At 45.9% G+C, this 18,958-nt stretch overlaps 1 protein-coding gene across 1 annotated transcript in view; it reads left to right on the top strand.

The window, feature by feature from the left end:
* The first annotated feature begins 3,236 nt into the window (after positions 1-3,236).
* The window catches only part of LOC144785207 (GTPase IMAP family member 4-like), a 53,040-nt gene continuing 37,318 nt past the window's right edge, over positions 3,237-18,958 (top strand). The window contains exon 1 of the mRNA XM_078664245.1: positions 3,237-3,348. Within this exon, the coding sequence (XP_078520371.1) occupies positions 3,264-3,348 (85 nt within the window). The 5' untranslated portion in view covers positions 3,237-3,263. The remainder of the gene's footprint in view (positions 3,349-18,958) is intronic.

The raw sequence follows: 18,958 nt of genomic DNA, 5'->3' as shown, positions 1-18,958 counted from the left end.
TAATGGTAACCTAAAACTCATAAAATAATATGTATTTAAAAAAAATCCTATTTATTAACTATTATTCAAGGAAAGTGCATTTTTACTTGAATCTTTTTATTCAAGCATTATCATTTTTGAGGATTAGCAAAAGTATTGACAGTCATAAGCAAAATCAGTTAGCATATTTGTAATTGAATAAGAGGTTTTCCATCACCTAAACCCTAATGTCCCTGTCTAAAACTCACTTCACCTAAATGAATAAAGTAAAAGTCCTGTTGATGCTTACGTGCTCCAAGGAAAGTTCGTCAGCACGTCTCAGTCTCAGGAGAAGATGAGCAGCAAGCGCGCCCTCCCTCCCAAGGGGTCAGTTTTTATACCTTTCTAACTAGTCTAAAGTAACATAATCGAATTTTTTTTTCGAAAAGCTGAACTCCCAATTGGCCAAACCACATCAGCCCACCATTGTCCCTTGACCAAGTCCGGGGCTTCATCACAGTCTTTATTGTTGATAGTTTTACCATCCTCTTTGCTTCCTCAAAAAGTTACATTTCCCGAGGAGGAACTCTCGTCTCTTAATCTTTCCAGGTTCCGCCGCATCCTGTCCTTGACAAGGACAGCAAGAACACATTTTAGCTCGACCATGTCTGATATTGTTTAAACGTTGTCTGTTCAGCAGAAAGATGACTTTTTCATCAACACGACTGCGCATGGCTGATTTTTCACTCTGGTCAAGCTTTCACAAGCTGCAAAACCCGCCATCCATTTGTGTCAGGGCCATTCGGAAAACTAATGCATAAACAAACACAAAACATCGATTAATGTAAGAAATAAAGTTTGTTCTGTTACCCACCCACCTTTACTAATTATTACCCATTAATCTATGTTACCTAGCAGAAGCAAATGAAGCAACAAACAGATTCGTGCAACATTTAAAACAGAAAAACAAAACATAAGCACACAGAAATAAACACATGCCATTAATAAAACAGCCGCATTTAGTACTGACAAAAACGATAAACAAAATTAGTTTATTTATTACACACACACATGCATTTGCAACATAACGCATATGTATGAGCACATATATTAGTAACCCACGTGTAGTGTGCTGCAATTTTAAACTACGTTGGTTAATATCTTCACTGCACACTTTATTAGTATTATTATCTGTTATGGGAGGTTAACTTTGCGAGCAGAAACAAATTTATTTCTAAATCTCGCTCCATCACAGAGAATCACCTGCGGTGTCCCACAGGGCTCCTCTCTGTCCCCCCACTTGTTCAATCTCTACATCTTCCCCCTGATTCAGTCCCTTAGAGATAGGAAGGTGACGGTCTTCAACTACGCAGACGATCTACAACTGCTCTTCACGATAGACAACACTGAGAGCTCAATTACCGACTTCCAGTCCACCATGAGGTACATCCAACTCTGGATGGACCAAAACCATCTTAAGTTAAGCCCTGGTAAGACTGAGCTGGTACTCACAGGGGACAGTCACAAGTACTGGGGACCACATTACTGGCCTTTAGAGATGGGTTCTCCACCTTTTCCCTCACCCTCTGCAAAAACACTCGGAGCCACGCTGAACAGTGATCTCTCACTGAAAACACAAGTGGGTCTTGTAGTCTCCAAATGTTTTTTTCCAACTTAGGAAAATCAGAAAGGTCTGTCATCTCCTCACGCCTGAAGCCCTCACCCAGGTGGTGATAGCCACTGTCCTGTCTCTTCTGGACTACGCCAACTCCCTATACCTGGGCATGCCTCTCTACTTGTTAAAGCGACTGCAGATGGTCCAGAACCACGCAGCCAGATTGATTGTAAGTCAACCCAGATGGCAACCAGCCACCCCGCTACATAGGAAGCTACACTGGCTCCCCATGTCTCAACAGTGCACTTTCAAAACGGGATGTCTGATCTTTAAGCCCCTGCACGGCAAAAGTCCTAAATTAATAGACAATCTGATAGTCAGGCATACCCCTACCCGTAACCTACCATCTGCCCACCTCCCACTCCTCCACACCCCCTCTTTCAGATGGAAGCACACAGGAGGCTGTAGATTTGCCACTCTCGCCCCTAGACTTTGGAACTCCCTACCCTTGGAAATCCGAGCTTGTTCGGACTTCATGAAATTCAGAAGAGCACTTAAAACCTGACTCTATAAGCAAGCCTACAACTAATGTTCTCTCGGGTAACGGATCCTGCCGTCTTTCCCTTGGCCATGAAACCAATCGGTGTAAGTACGCTCTACAAATCATTCTTAACATTAACATTAACATTAACTGAAAGCTGTGGTGCTGAAACAGTTTTCTGATCAGGGGTGCTGGCCAGGGACATAAGCTCACTAAAATTATAAAGGTTTTTGAAAAGAGTTACAGAAATCCTTGGGATATTGAACATGCACTTACAAAAAATGAACAAAACATTTAAATGGGCAGCCTGTGATTGTGGGAGGGAAGGAGGGGAATGAGATGGTAGATTGAGACATGTTTGGTGAAAATGTGGTTAAATGGTGCATTGCTTTGCATCGAATAATGTAATGTTTTTGAATATAAGAATGGATTGTTTGAATTTTACTCAAAAAAGGAGTAATTTTAAAACAGACAATTAATAAATCAGAGGTGTTTTAGCTGTGCGTCTACAAAAGCGAAAAGTAAGAGCATTGTTTTTTCTCCTTGGTTTAAAACTTACCCGTCACCACATTCCAAGATCAAAAGGCCCACATGAAAAGGAGCCTCATTTGGAATATTTGTAAATTTGAAGGAGAAGCAATTTTTACATAGGTGCCTTTCATGTTTCTCATTCATTCTCAATAGGACTCGATTACGAAAGTGACGAAGTTGTGTTGGTTAATGCAATCTCTTTGAAGCACATATCATAAACATGGATACATGTGAAAAGCAAATGTGCAGTGGTTCATCGAATGTTCTTCTCTACTTAATTACCATTGATCAGTCACTGCAATGGAACTAACAGTTTTTTTCAAAGAGTCTCAATATGTTCTCCATCAAATATTACACCTTTTGAAAGGGAACAATCTGCAGACGTGAAAGTGTAAAATATATCCATACATTTCTAAGAGTTACACCAGGTAACTTTGTTATCAGCCATCATAGAAATATACATTTTTGTTTCTGGAACAGTCCAATAACTATTATTCAAAATTATAATGCATTATTTCCTAGTAATGTTCATAGTATTGTTTTCGAGGCTAATTTGTTTTGTATAACTTTCCATTGTCTTCTGTAGTGAGCACGTTAATTTCAAAATTTACTCAGGTGATGGTCGTCAAGCCACTTCCTCCAGCGATAAAACTAAGGTTCAACAAAACTGATGCACCGAAGTGGACGACGCCGATCATCGCAGGTAATCTAGTGAACGTTTCGGTTTCCCTTTTTGTGGATGAAATCTATGCTTTGCTTTTCAGGTACAATATACGATGAATTATATTCTTGTTGCCTTGTCACCCATCGACCAAGCAGTGGTCGGAGTCTGCAGGATCTGAGTGGCATGAGATGCCCATACATTTCTAATTTAAAACAGTTCCCATACTTTTTGTGAAAAGACAGCCATTGCAACAGTTGAAATGCTTCGAACTGAAGTGTATGCCAGGGACTTTCCTGTGCTGTGGAACCGACGGTGGGGCAGACATCTAAACAAGCCTTCCTGCCAGGGTGTCTGCTTGTCTGAAAGAAATGACAATATGTGCAACTGGCCAATCTACAAATATAAAGGGTGCTTGGAAGCTGGTATTTGATTTAATAGATGGAATACCTTGAATCTTTCAGATGACACAGATATATTCTTTTTGATTGGTATTGCAAGGGAATTACCTGCTGTGACACGGCCTGTGGGCTGTGACGTGGCCTGTGGGCTGTGACGTGACCTGTGGGCTGTGACGTGGCCTGAGGGCTTTTAAAGGACAATTCTAAAAAGAATTGTTCTTCATACAGTATGGGTATTACTAAAATCTGTTTTTGAAGCCTTTTTTTCATAAACCTTTCTGTGCATTCTGTAGCAGCCTATCTTATACCGAGTGTAATGCAAGTTTAATACTCGCATACCTTCGGAGGCATCCTTGACCAGGCGGGCTCAATTGCAGTATCTTCGCCCACAACTCGCCGCAACCGCTCCGCGGGTGCCGCAGCGCACAGGAGTGCGTGGGACATCGTTTGTCTGCACAGAGGGCCAGCAAGGCGGCTTGGGTGAGAGGCTCGGCGGGGCTGCGAGCGTGCAGGGGACTCCAAGTACCAGGAGTCCCTGCTAGACCGTGAAACATCATCCGGTCCGCTCTCCCTGCTGGCCCGCCCCTCGTCCACCTGAGGGCTGAAAAGGCGCCCTGCACCTTCCATCGGCGGGACACTCACTCGCATACCTTCGGAGGCATCCTTGACCAGGCGGGCTCAATTGCAGTATCTTCGCCCACAACTCGCCGCACCCGCTCCGCGGGTGCCGCAGCGCACAGGAGTGCGTGGGACATCGTTTGTCTGCACAGAGGGCCAGCAAGGCGGCTTGGGTGAGAGGCTCGGCGGGGCTGCGAGCGTGCAGGGGACTCCAAGTACCAGGAGTCCCTGCTAGACCGTGAAACATCATCCGGTCCGCTCTCCCTGCTGGCCCGCCCCTCGTCCACCTGAGGGCTGAAAAGGCGCCCTGCACCTTCCATCGGCGGGACACTCACTCGCATACCTTCGGAGGCATCCTTGACCAGGCGGGCTCAATTGCAGTATCTTCGCCCACAACTCGCCGCACCCGCTCCGCGGGTGCCGCAGCGCACAGGAGTGCGTGGGACATCGTTTGTCTGCACAGAGGGCCAGCAAGGCGGCTTGGGTGAGAGGCTCGGCGGGGCTGCGAGCGTGCAGGGGACTCCAAGTACCAGGAGTCCCTGCTAGACCGTGAAACATCATCCGGTCCGCTCTCCCTGCTGGCCCGCCCCTCGTCCAACACGCCCCCTATATCACATCTTCAATCTCCCGCAGCGCGGGACGCAGCTCGGGGCGAAGACCGGGCTAAGAGCGGGCCGTTTGAGGCCGTTCGAGGTCTGCGTGGTCTGGACTGGGCCACCCTCTTTCGCCCTTGTCTGCCTTCAGGACTATTGGTTCATGGTTTACTAATTATTTTTCTTATTGTAGTTCAAGTCCAGGTGGTCTGACTATCTTGTCAAGTCATGTGCACTAGGACAACCCGGAGTAGGGCTGTCAAAGGCAAGCCATCAACTAACGGCCCCATGGATGATTTTATTACTCGTACCAATTTAGCCATAGACAATGAAATTTCTAAATTACAGACTCGTGTCTCCTTGGATTTGGCAGCTGTAAGAAGGTTGTCCCAGGACTTTGCAAATTCAAAAAAATCCTCCCTGGGCCACATAGCATCTGCTGTTACTCCGGAGCGTCTGCACATTCCTCACTGTGTAATTACGCAGGCAGACGTCCATCAGCCCCCGATCCTACCCCCCCTTTCCCCAGCCTCGTGTCCAGTGACTCAGATAGGCGACCTGAATATTTCTGTGGTTATTCCCAATCCGCAAGTTAGCTCTAATTCCCCTCCCTTGGTAATCTCAAACACACCTATATGCAATAATACCACTGGTAAACCACCAAAAAGGAAACGCAATTCCCGGTTCGCTTACTTTCGTAAGAAGGCTAAAATTGCGGTGGCACATCAGTTGAATGTGGGTAGTGTACCTGCGCCCAATGTAATAGGAGGGTGCACCTCTTGGGCAAAGGCTCAACGTGAGGGGGATAATGAGGGGACAGCCCCTGCTTCCATTACCACAATTGCAGAGGACGAGGGCCTACATTTAGAGGGTCAGGAAGGGAAGGACGGGGAATTCATAGGTATAGTCTGGGAAACCTTAAAGAAACTTCTCTCTCCCTTAGACCTTAGACTCTCTCGCATCGAAAATAACTTGCTAGAGATGGAAAAGAGTATTATTGCCCTGGCCACTCTAGGCCTGAGAAGTCTAGAAAATCAAGGCCTCCTTGGAGAAGACCCAACACCGCAAACCCCACAACCCTCCCTTCCAGTACCCGCTATAGTACGGCCGGTTCCCAAACCTCGGACTGTAGGTGTGGACCAAAATATTGCTGCTATCACATCTAGAGCTCCTAAGCGCCCCATTTCTCAAACTCCAGTAAATCCTAATGCTGGTGTTTCTCTAAGACCTTGCACCAGCAAAGCTGTCCAACAACCGACCCAGGGTCTTCGCATTAAGAACAATTTTAGAGGGGGCTATATTGATCTTCCTCCAGAGGCCAATGACTACGTGGTTGTATTGACGGGCGTCCCCCAGGTCGGAAATGGTCACCACGAGAACCACTGGTCCCTGAAGAATAAGATAATGCACTGGCTTAATGTGAACAGACCAATTCCAAATGGTCGGAGAAGTAGAGTCCTAATGGTCCGTCGAGTTCCCTGGGTGGGCCCCTCAAGGAAATCCAGTCCCGGGGACTGTATAGTGGTGACCTTTGAGGACCCACATGCGGCCCTCCACATCTGCTCATGGCCCACGAATGAAGGTTCTTCCATCATACCTAGGCAGTTGTCCTTTTTCTATCCGCCACGTCCCATACACACCCAGGAAGGTGACTGGTCACTGGTACGGCATCACACATGGAGGAGCCACCCGAATAACCACCAAGATTTCCCTAATTGCTGGAATGGGTTCCCAACCACGAATAGGTATAGTGGCCTAGAAGATGTAGACTGACTCCCAAGGCAAGCTGTCCTTCAAGCAGCGGAAGGGGCCCCTTTACCCCTGGCCCTATGGATTCTAGAATCTTTATCCCTGTCGACAGATTCTACTGTCACCAACCCCCCAGCTTCAGAAGTAATGCCTCAAGCTCTGTTAAAAGAGGGGGGATTGAACACCTTAAGCCCCCTAGAAACTCAAAAAGTAGCGCAGCAGCTGGTTACACTCCTTATGACTCCCTTGTCACCCATTCAGAATGCTCCAGTAGTTGTGAAGCGGACCACTGTAGCCATGGCTCTTATCCAACAACAGAACGAGCCCCTGCAAAGGTCTAATAGAGTAGCTGCAGTGGTGGCTGATCTGGAGTCTATCTCGGCTGTATCGGTCAATCCAACAAGGCAGGTTACCCCAGGTAAACCTCTGTTAAAGATCCTAAGTTGGAATGTGGCAGGGCTTGCCCGCAACTTTGACATTCCAGAGTGGAACGCCTTTGTGGACCCTTTTAACATCTGTCTCTTGCAAGAAACCTGGTGCCTAGAACCCAGGCACAGAGTAGGTTTTACTACTTTCTTTGTTCCAGCTTCCCAACAACATGGCAGTAAAGGTCGCCCGTCTGGCGGCCTCCTTATATGGGTAAGCATTGCACTGGGTTTAAGAGTAAGCCATAAAACCACTCAATCTCCTGATCTTCAGAGGATAACCATACACTGTCAGGGGGGTAGGAAGCTAGAAGTGTTTAACCTTTATCTAAGGGGGGCCAGGGGAGGGCTATCATCACTATCTTCTACAGGACTAAACAGCGAATTAGACACTTGCAGCATTGACTCCTATGTTCTCCTCGCAGGCGATTTCAATTGCTGTTTCGAGCCATTGGCTAGGGAGGACATTCTGGACACATGGGATGATGATGCTAGGAGAGGTATCCCCACCCTGACCCTAGATCCGATTCAAAAATGGACGCAGAGTGCTATAGACATCAATGCACTCTGTATGGAATACGACCTGAGAGCAACGAATGGTCGATCCAAATCGGACCTTAAGGGTGTGCACACTTATAACAGGGTGGGACATACCTCGAGAATTGACTATATCATGTTGTACCACAACCTATGGCCATTTCATCAAGACATGGAAGTTATATTGTCTTGCGACAGCGACCACAATTCTCTATCCTTAACCCTCATTCTGCCTTGGCACGATAGAACCGCCAAGGCCGCTCACACGTGGAAATCTTCCCATGAACTTGTTCCTTCAAACTGTGGTAGGCGGCTAAAATGGGCTAAAGTAGCAGCGGATGAGGGAAGGATGGCGCAAACAAGGACTATAACGTCAGCTGTGGGGACGCGTCTCGACGCATTGGGAATTACCAGACAATCTGTTCTAACGACATTTACAGAAACCATTGCGGCATTAAGTAAATTGTTTATCATTCCCCAAAATAGGGTGAGGGCTGTAACGAGAGGTGTTTCCAAAGCAAGAGATAAGTGGTACTCCTCAAAATGTCGGGTTGCTAAAGGGGAACTTATTTCTGCAGTAAAGAACAAGGACCCAGGTAACATTAGACTTGCGAGGAAATTGTACAAAATAACTATAGCCATGGCCAAGGAGGCTCATGATTACAACTTCTGGAGTGAGTTAATGGAGGCGAGTACTAGAAAAGATTCTAAGGGGTTTTGGGATTTGATGAGAGCCAGGGACAAGCCCCTTGATGCACAACTCACCTGTAATATTCCTGGAGAGGTCTGGTTTGACCACTTCTCCAAGCTTTACTCTGCCCCACTAGGTGTATTACAATTAAACACGGGTTTTCTAGCCAGATCTCCTGATGCCACTACAATTAATGATTTCCCCTTCAGTATTAAGGAAGTAGAAGGGGCAATCAGGTGCCTTGTTACCAACAAGGCTGCCGGCCCAGACGGAATTCCTGGGGATCTGTTGAAGGAAAATCCATACTTGTGGAGTAGAATAATTTCCTCGCTCCTGAACGAGGCTGTGTTGGGAGGTTCTCTTCCTGATTCATGGCGGGGCGCTGAGGTCGTCCCCATTTTTAAGAAAGGCTGTCGGGACGACCCAGCTAATTATCGCCCAATCAGCCTGCTTGATTCGACGCAAAAGGTTGCGGGCAAAGTAGTTCTAGGTAGGATCTTGCAATGGGCCGAAGAAAATCAGGTTCTGTCCGATTTCCAGGCAGGATTTAGATCAGGGACAGGTACCATCGAGCAGACATTTCGCCTTCTAATGCTGTATTGGAAAGTGGTCGTACTGGGCGGGGGCAGTTTGTATTTAGTCTTTATAGACTTGCGGACTGCCTTCGACCTGGTCCCACGAGTCCAACTGTGGAGCGTCTTAGATGGGTTGGGTATCCCCCCTTATTTGTTGGGTTTGCTCATCAAGTTTCATGAAAGCAACTTTGCCCAGATTAGATGGGGTGACCAGGGGGAAAAAACATCCCACATTCCTGTAGATGGGGGCGTCCGCCAGGGATGCGTGCTAGCCCCCACCCTGTTTTCACTCTATGTTAACGGAGTGGTGGAGCATCTTCTTCAACAACCATCAGATGCACCATCCCTGGCTGGTAGGAAAATACCTACGCTTCTATTTGCAGATGACACCCTACTAATCTCAAAATCACCAGCAGGCATCTAAAAGTTGCTTTCCAGCTTTAAGGTCTTTTGTGACATCAAGGGCCTATGTATAAATATAAGCAAAACCCAATTCCTTGTTCTTAACCCCCCTAGGAAATCTGTCATTCCTCCTGCTCTAGACTCAGTCCCACTTGAAAGGGTCAAAGAGTTTGACTACCTGGGCATTCGACTCTGTGACACCATGACTTGGAAGGCCCACCACCAAAAGGTCTTTCTGACTCATAAGAGGGTCACAGGGGCCCTACTTAAAGAACAACGTGCCTCATGTCTTAAACCTATTGGGGCACTATTAGACATCTACAGGGCAAGGGTGGTGAGTGCAGCACTGTATGGTGCGGAACTGTGGGGCGTGCAGAGAGTTGACACCTTAACCTATCTCGAGAACAACTTCCATAAAGATCTCATGAAGTTACCCCACAGTACCCCCACACTCCCCCTCTTACTTGATGCAGGTACCCGCCCAATATGTGAACAAGCTAGGCTACGCCCCCTCTTACTATGGGCCAGGATATGGAATGTACCAGAACTGTGCAGCTATGCTGATGCTTTAAGAGAACTCCTATCCCTACCAGGCTGGCATAAAGTCAGCTGGCTCAGGGAAGTCAAGCGGCTTCTCCATGAATTGGGTCTAGGAGATGCCTGGGTCAATAGAACAGCACCATCTAAACAGATGCTCAAGAAGACTTATTGGTTATGGGTGGCAAATGAGAGAAAGTGCAATTTTAAGTTATGCAAATCTGTTATTGAGTTCCTTTTAATCAAGGAGCTCCCCTATAGAGAAACATATCTGGATCTAATTCATAACCCGGGCGACAGATCATTGTACTTCAAATTTAGGGTAGGAGTACTTCCCTTAGGGCTGTTAACTTCTAATTGGAAGCCACCATTACAAACCATCCCATATTGCCCATTTTGTGATTCAAGGGTTGAGTCTATTGCCCACCTGTTGTTTGAGTGTTGTGCATATGTAGCGCCCAGGTCAAGATGGCTGAAGCCACTATGTAGGACCTTGGGCACCAGTTCACACCTGGAAGCATTACGCATATTACGTTCAGATGCTCGTCCCTTCTTTGCCTGTTCCATGGCAAAATTTTTGAGCTGGGCTTGGCGGATAAGATCTGCGAAGAAACTGCTGTTCCAGTGATGTGTCTTTTGCTTGAATTTGTCCCTATGTCTGGGTTAACAATCCACTCCCCTGACATTTCTGTTGATTTTATAGATTTTTATACTGCGTATTGTTAAACTGTTTTTATCTATTTCTGTAATGTAATGCTTTTATGATATGCTTTTTTATATCGAAATAAAGCTAACAAACAAACAAAAAAAATATAATAATTTGAATATTCACAGTGCTTTCTGTCACAGACTAAGACCTTGCAGCACTAAACATACAAAAACCACTATTCTCCACTGCATCAACCAGGATTCAGCTCTATGGCTCCCTTGTTACAGACAGAGACATCTGCAGTGCATTAACTAATAGAGTTGACATAGTATATGATAGTGCAATTCCCACTGATTGACGTAACTTGCATTGTGCATTATTTTATATGTAGTCACCTAACGGGAAAAGACCAAAAAAAGTTGCTAAATATTTTCTCTTTTTAGTCACGCCTTTGACCCTACGCTCACTCACTCCACAAAAATTTGCATGCAACATCTCAGTTCCCATACTTTTTTAATGCACTTTGACCGCTGCTACTAAGAGCCATGAATTGCAAAAGCAATGAATATTTGATATAGACTCAGTTTATGAACACGTTAGCACACTAGCACAGATCATGAAAAAATCAAAGTTGGACCATGCACTCATTTTTTAAAAGAACGTGTGCATTTGTCAAATACACATGAAAGGACTTTGTATGAGCGGATCTTGCCTTGTTTTAAAAAGTGAACTCAGAGGTGTGGATGGGATATGACAGGAAACATATCTAAGATCATTCCTCTTTCAGCTGGGGATCAGTGATTTAAATGGGCCGGTACTCACCGGTACTGAGTACCGGCACTTCTTAAATTTATTGCTCTGAGTACCGGCACTTCTCTACTGCCCGAGGAGAGTACCGGTACTCATGAAAAGGTAGGCTTAGTGGCTGTGAGTGCCAGCGCAGTGGCGAGCAGGAGTGGGACGTGTCTCTGGGAGCAAAGGCGCCGCATCTGTCTCCTGATCTGAGCCCCTGCTGAGCTATTCAGCAGGGCTCATCTGAATAATGTCTGGTGCTCGCCGTCACGCTGTGCTGGACAGAGCAGGGTCGAGATTCGCTTTACAGTGCGTGCTGTGATTTTCAAAGCGCAGCACTTCAGGTAGGAAAAATTCCCTTTAGGGTAACACTTTATACATAGAAAGACATATTATCAGGAGCGGATTCTCACACTTCCCGTACTGTCTCTGGGTCAGAGGGTTAATGCCCAGACGATGCGATCGAAGTGGCCCCTGGAGCGCTAATCTGACTGCTTTCTGCACTGATGCACCTACCTTCCTAACGCCACATGCCTCAGTTACCCGGTCTGTGCATAGAAGGCTTTCTTATATGCTCAAAACTAGCGCCACCAGCCCATTGTTTCCCCACATTCCTAACACTCTCCTTTAGATGCGCCTGGCTCCCATCTTGATCTGTCACACAGTGGTCGCCGCCCATGCTGTGGCAGGGTGTTTCATTTTCTGCCTGCCAGCCGGGCCCCAGAGCACCCAGGAATTCTCCTGCTACATGGACTTGAAGGAGGAAGCCGGTGTTCTAGACTCGATCACCTGCTCACCTCCTCCTGCCCCCCACATGATGGGCTATTGCTGTGCCCAGCCCCGAGCCTAACTTCTGCCCCACACTCACCGCCAGCCCAGTGCTACCTTTTCTCTAAACTAGCAGCTTTGCTGATTTATTAGTATTGCCAAGCGTTTAACATCCCTGCTTGACAGTGACACTACGAAGCAGCACCCTTTATTTTCTGAGCACAGTTAGACTTGTTAAGTCAGGTGATTATTGTTCCTGCTGGAGAGAGGTCAGAGTTTTCTCCACTGGCACTTTTCACTCTGACCATTAAGTAGCGTAGAGGGTTAATATGCCTCCTTCAAAAAAAGCATATTGTATTGTACTTGATTGTATGTGGATAGCTCAGTGGGTTGCTGCTTTTGTCACAGAGATCCCTTTGTTACATGTGGTTTGGCCACACCTGAAGCTGAGGTTGGGGTGGAGGGTGCTGATTTTTTTTAGAATTTGAATAGCTTCAAAAGCACCTACTGCAGAGTTTGACTTCCTTGTTGCTTAAATGAGTGTGATTTCTGATATTTGTCTATTTCTATTGACTGCATACCATGATTATGCTCGCAAGAAAGTGCCACTCTAAATGTTGCACATCTAGTTGTTGCCTGACTCTCGTAAATCCACTGAATCTATGAAAATGTCACACAAAAGCAATCTGAAACATTAGCAGCTATACTCAAATGGATGTTTTTTCTGATATTTATATGATTCCCTCGTCTTACTTGCTTAATTTTGCTAGCGAGAAAGAAAGTGTCACTCATAGTCGTTGAAATGGCACTCACAATTACAATGAAATTTGAAAATGTCACATATAGCAATCTGAAACCTTGGCAGCTACGGGTTCCATTCAGGCCCTGTGCTGTCAACCACATTCACATTATCCTCTGCAATTGCACAAACATAGGAATCATGGCAGTCTCCTGGTAGTGGCAATTAAAAAAAGCCATGATGAAGAGTATGACATGGCTTTTAACATACCGGAGTCTTTAGTGTGTCTGCTTTTTTTGTGTATTTGCCTGCATTTGTATGCTGGTTTTGTAAGAAAAATGGGTGGCAATTTGTGTGTACATGTCTTCTCGTAGACAAAGGTTCATAAATATTGTAGTAGGGAGGGTTGGTGGGTGAGTGAGTGAGTGGATAGATGAGTAAGCAAGGGTGGATGGATGAATGGATGGATGGATGAGTGAATGGATGGGTGAAAGAGGGTGGATGATTGGATAAAAGGGTGGATATAGGTGGATAAGTCAAAGATTGGATGGGTGAATGAAAGTGAGGGGGATGGATGAAAAGGTGAATGATGGATGAATGAAAGGAGGGATTGAGTGCAAGGGTGGATGGAATGAAAGGATGGATGGAATGAAAAGGTGGATGGAATGAAAGGGTGGATGGATAGATGAGAGAAAGGATTGATGGATGAGTGAAAGGGTAGATAAAGAGAATATAAGTGAAAGGATGAATGGATAGGTTTAAAGATGGATGGATAGGTTTGGATATGAAGGGTGGACAGACAGAATGGTGAAAAACTGAATGATGGATGAAAAACTGAATAGACGACAGAATGTAAAGGGTAAATGGTGGACATCAGCAGGTAAATGGTAGGATGAATGGATAGATCGATGGAAGAGACAAGAAATTTCTTCTGGGGAGGGTCATGATGATATGCTTCATTTGCTTGGTGCCATAAGAGCTTTGGTTTGTAGTGGAGGTATTTTCAGTTTCTTCCTACTCACATGCTCAAAAATATATAGTATTGTGCCAAACAACAGCATTTAACAGTATGGCATTAAGAAGGTGTAACTATTGCAAAAAAAGGAAATGTTAACATATTATCGGATTTCTCTTTCATTTTGTGTACTATTAACCTGCTTTGTTTATATACACACATTTACCATGTGTTTTGTTGTGTGGTGCAACTGTTATAGAAGTCGTTAAGTATCATCGTGTCTTGCCCTTAGCCCCGCCCCTGGCCCCGCCCACTTACTACACCGCTAGCTCATGTTAATGAGTACCTGCACTTATTTTTTCCCATTTAAAGCACTGCTGGGGATGTGTTGAAGTCTGCATCTAGCACACCTCATGTTGGACTCAGGGCCAGACTGGGAACAGCAACTAGCCCAGGCAGATTGCTGCTCTACCTGACCTCGGAGAGGGGTGCTAGTAAAAATCACTGCTCCCGCTTTTGATACTGGGGGCTGATATTGCAGCACTGCTGCAAAACCGGCCATCAGTGACAGAATCAACCCCCACGGCCATAAAACTTTCCCCCACTCCTCGGGCAAAAAGCCCGGTGCCCACTACAGCCTGTTTGGCCCTGGTTGCACTCTTGTGGTCTTCAACTCGACGATGGCTGACACAGGGTATGGTGCAATTGGTAATTGAGGCAAGGAACAGAAATGTCTCACATTGTATTGCCAACTTCATATTCCATCACTCATGAAGTGCATGATCCGTGAAGTTTTGACCTACGCTTACGTCTTAGAGGTAGGAATGTAATTAAAGGCCTTGCCACTGATGGATGCTCTCCCATGAGTGACTGGGCAGGAGCCTGCAGATGTCAGAAGCATCGCTGCACTATACTCAGTCAGTATGGAATGTTGAGCACAGTATCTGTTCTCACAGCCTCATTTAGAGCCTGGCTGCGAATCAGCATCTGTGAGCTAAAGAAGTGCAGGCACACCATTAAAGAGCCTGTGTGACCCTTGCCATGTGCACCTATGATTTATGTAAAGCAGGCTCTGAGTATTCAGCATTTGTGCCATTACACCAACAATCAGTTAAAAAAGTTAATAAGAAATAGACACTGACACCTGATTGTTCATCTTAATCTGAACTTGAAATTACCGTGGTAACTCAACAGAACAGCAAGTTGTTACTTTTCAGTGTAACCAAGGGCCATATGTATCCCAATTTTCTTTTGCGATTCTCAAATAGCGTTTTTTTGCTATTTGAAAATCGCAAAATGCTATGTATGTAGGATTTGCAAATAAGTTTGCGAATCCTACATATTCCTTAATTGCGAATCGCAATATGAGATTCGCAATTAAGGAATACCTCCCCATTCATTCCTATGGGCCTAGAGGCCCATAGGAATGAATGGGAAGACATTCTCAATTTGCGATTCCCAATTAGAGAATCGCAAATTGAGAATGCAATTTCAAGGGAGCCAGGGTGTCAAATTGACACCCTGTTGCACCCCTGAAATGTGCATGTGTGCACATGTGGCGCACATACATGCCGTAAGGGCATCTATGTGCGCCACATGGCACATTGAAAAATGCAAAAAAGTGCATTTTTCAAAGATATCGCAAATTACCACCAACTTGAAGTTGGTGGTAATTTGCGATTCCTTAAGGGCAAATTGCAGTTTTTCTGCGCTTCTTACATTGCATCTAAGGAATCACAATTTGCGATTCCTTAAATGCAATCGCAAAATAGGGAATTGCAAATTTTGCGATTCCTTATTTTAGGAGGCAGTTTTTTTTAATCCATACCACTAAGCCCAATTGCGATCGCAAACACCAAAATTCTGTGAATTTTGGTGTTTGCGATCGCAATTTGGAATGATTCATATGACCCCAAGTAACTAATACCAACAGGTGAACAGCATTGCAGAATTTTGTCATGGCAATTTCTTTACATTAAGAGCAATTCTTTTACAAATATCATCGATTTGGGAACAATGTTGTTATAAAAGTTAGCACAATACAGCACAATGAGGAGAAGCTCACAATACAAAATAAACCCTCCATCATGCCAACCCACAATTTCAAGCATGTTCTTCTAAAGTAAAGTGATTGGGGAATGGTAAGACTAGAGATGGATCTTAGCAGGAGCCAAGAATCAAGCAGTTGCAAGCCGGAATAGCTGTCATGAGCTGGCCCAGTGATCATAGTCCTCTCAATACTGGTAGAACATGATCTGGCCTACATGAAGGGGCTGATCTTAGAACTGTTACCAGCTGATAGAGGAGGAGTAGAGATCAATTGAAAGACACTAGGAGATGCAGATAAAATGGATGTGCTGTTGCTTTCATCCAACCACCTTCCACCAGCTTCTCGGCAAGAGGTGCTATGAAAAGGCATTTTATCCGATGCGGATGGGTTCATTTTGTGTAAGAACATCTTAAACAACCCCAGAACAAGCAATTTGGAGATGGCACCCTGCTGGTTCCTCCTAGAACTAGAAAGTAGTTTTGGTTCTACAAGCGGCTAACACATGCTGTGGGCTGATGAAAACGTCACCCTGGAACAATGGAACCCGAGCAGGGTAAGGTGCAGGATCAGTCTAATTCATTTTCAGTTCCAAGAGCTGTGATGATGTCTTGCTCTTGGTCCAAAATGGAGACCTGGGACCAGTGCCACAGAGTAGTGCGGGTAGTGTGTTGAGGTGTCTCAGAGCCAGAATACATTAGCTTCTGGAGTGATGGCTCTCCCCATTCGTCCTTGTCATGTACTTAGAGTGAGGAGGCTATACATTTAGAATCCTGAATTCTTGGGGCACAAAACCGTCAAGCTGCAGCATCAGAGGAGGAGTGAGTGAAACAGCTACATTACAGTCAGGACCCTGTTTCCAGAGCTGTCAAGAGGGCTTGGGGATGTGACCACTGCTCCCTGTTGCTGGGAGAGGGCTGGCCTGGGTCGGTAGATGCATCGTGTGTTAGTACCATTGTACAATTCTGTGAGTGCCTCACTGAGATCCTGAGGGACATATCCTTGGTTCTAGTATACATGAATGAACTACGGAGAAGGGACGCAAGTGATGTTTTTCTGCCTTGGTTCTCTCCTCCTCTCCCATAGGGATGTGGTACACTCTCTCTCTGCACTTTTAGGAACTTTGTGACTGTGTAGCTGAGACCTTGGTGTATGACTGAAGCCTGCCTCCTTATTGAACAAAATTGGGCAGTTGTATGCCTGGGTCTTATATAATCACGACAAAGAATATATTAACCCCTTCGACGCGCATGACAAAGCCAGCTCGTCATGGGCGTTACCTGCACTACGCGCATGACGATCTGGCTTTGTCACGTAACGCGCGATTTTCGAAATCTCAGTGCGCAGCGGGAAAACCCGCTAGCGCGCATGCGGTTAACAAAGCTTCTTTTGCAAAATGTACACAGAAACTTGCAGTTACTTCCTTATTTCTTCCCTACAAGTAGGAACACACAAAGTAATCCTATGTACCTTTCAGTTGATGCATTTATAAACAACGTGTGCACGAGAGAATATAAATGTTTGCTTCTTGAACATGTTAGCATGAATTAAGAAAAACATGACATTCCAAATACATACTTATAAGTTGCATTAATGACATAAGACGTTAGCCTAATTTCTAGGACCTGCTCTTTCACCCAATTTTCCATGTTTTAAATATGCACAAATAGAAGTAATGTTGATATACAGTCAGGTCAAACTTGTATGTAGCATTATAAACATATAGAAGTTATACCACCACTTCAATGTGGCAGATATTAATGCATGCCAAGTGAAAGGCTAGCTCCAGACTCATGAAATATTCCTTTAGTGGGTCTTGTTGGGCCCATGGGTCTTGTTGGGCCCATGGGTCTTGTTGGGCCCATGCACTGGAGGGAGAAATCAGCCTCCCACCAGCAATAGCATAGCATCATCTATGTGCCTAGTTTTGAGCCTTGGAGTACAACACAACATAGTACCGTAAAGAAAGACCTGAACAAAGCTCCTCTCGGGGAGGATATTAAAGACTTACCGGCATATACCTAGCAAACTCTGCTGCTGTGGACTGGTTTGCTCCACCTGAGCGGTGGGTTCTCTCACTGTGCCTGTGTCTTTGGCAACTGGCTTCAATTACTTCGCCGCATCCAGAGGCCTACAGCAGCAGGCCTAGGCCATCAGGCCCTTTCTGGTCACTGAGTTGGTGCCATTCACAGATGGAGTTTGGGGGCCCGGCAACTGGTCCCTGGATTTGAGGAGATTGAGCAATGGAGGTGAGGATGTACGCCATCCCTACAGTGGATGCAACATCACCAACCGAGGTGAGACTGGTGTCCTAGTGTGATGCAGTGGATCAGGCACATAACTTGTGAGGGTGCCCCAACAACTAGGCGGAGGAAGGTCATATCTGTTTGCTGTGGGAGAGTCACATAAAGGAGCTGGACATGCTGTATGGTGCTGTTAGCTCCAGGAGGCCCCTTTTGGATCGTGAGTGCCCTAGCATGCCAACTTGCCTACCTGGCTCCGTCCCAAGAGGATGGTCCTAGCATATTTAAGCACTTGATCTACGCTCTCGTTTGTCTGGCCTCTGCTAATACTTCCCATGTGAATTTTGGTTGATGGTGGATGGGGTCTCAGGAGCCCGGGTGAGGCACGCCTGTGGTTGCTTTGTTCCGGAGGAACTCTCCCACCAGAAACAGGGCCTGGCATTATTGGGGGCCTTGCCTTATTGTACCTTGGCAACCTAGCTAATATTGGACCATTTGGCCCCTTGGGGGGTATGGTCCTTGGGGACTGGTCTGCGCTGCCCCTCTGGTGCTTTTGGCACAATTGATGCCTCACTTGGCTGGGAAATGTGCTGATGTTGTGGCAGCAACTCTCCCAGTTATTGTGGATGGCGGCCTGGACTGGAAGACCCAGCCTTGTTTTTGTGGTGCTGGAGGGCTTGGCGAGCTGGTGATTGTGGAACCTGAGTCAAGCACTATGGTCAGTGGGTGGTGCCTGTCCTGTGCTTCCATCCTCTCTGGTTTGGAGTGGTGCCAATTGACCTGGTGTGCTAATGAATGCTGAAGCTGTGTTGGTCCCACGCTGCTGTCCTATTGTGGATCCCTCTCCTGCTTGGAGCATATGTGAGTACTGCATGGGTCACTGCTGCAAGGGCTACTAAGGGCCTGGCTCTGAGGGTACGATCAAGACTCT

The sequence above is a fragment of the Lissotriton helveticus genome, chromosome 10 (assembly GCF_964261635.1).
Source record: "Lissotriton helveticus chromosome 10, aLisHel1.1, whole genome shotgun sequence".
NCBI lineage: Eukaryota > Metazoa > Chordata > Amphibia > Caudata > Salamandridae > Lissotriton > Lissotriton helveticus.
This window is presented reverse-complemented; position numbering and strand designations above follow the sequence as displayed.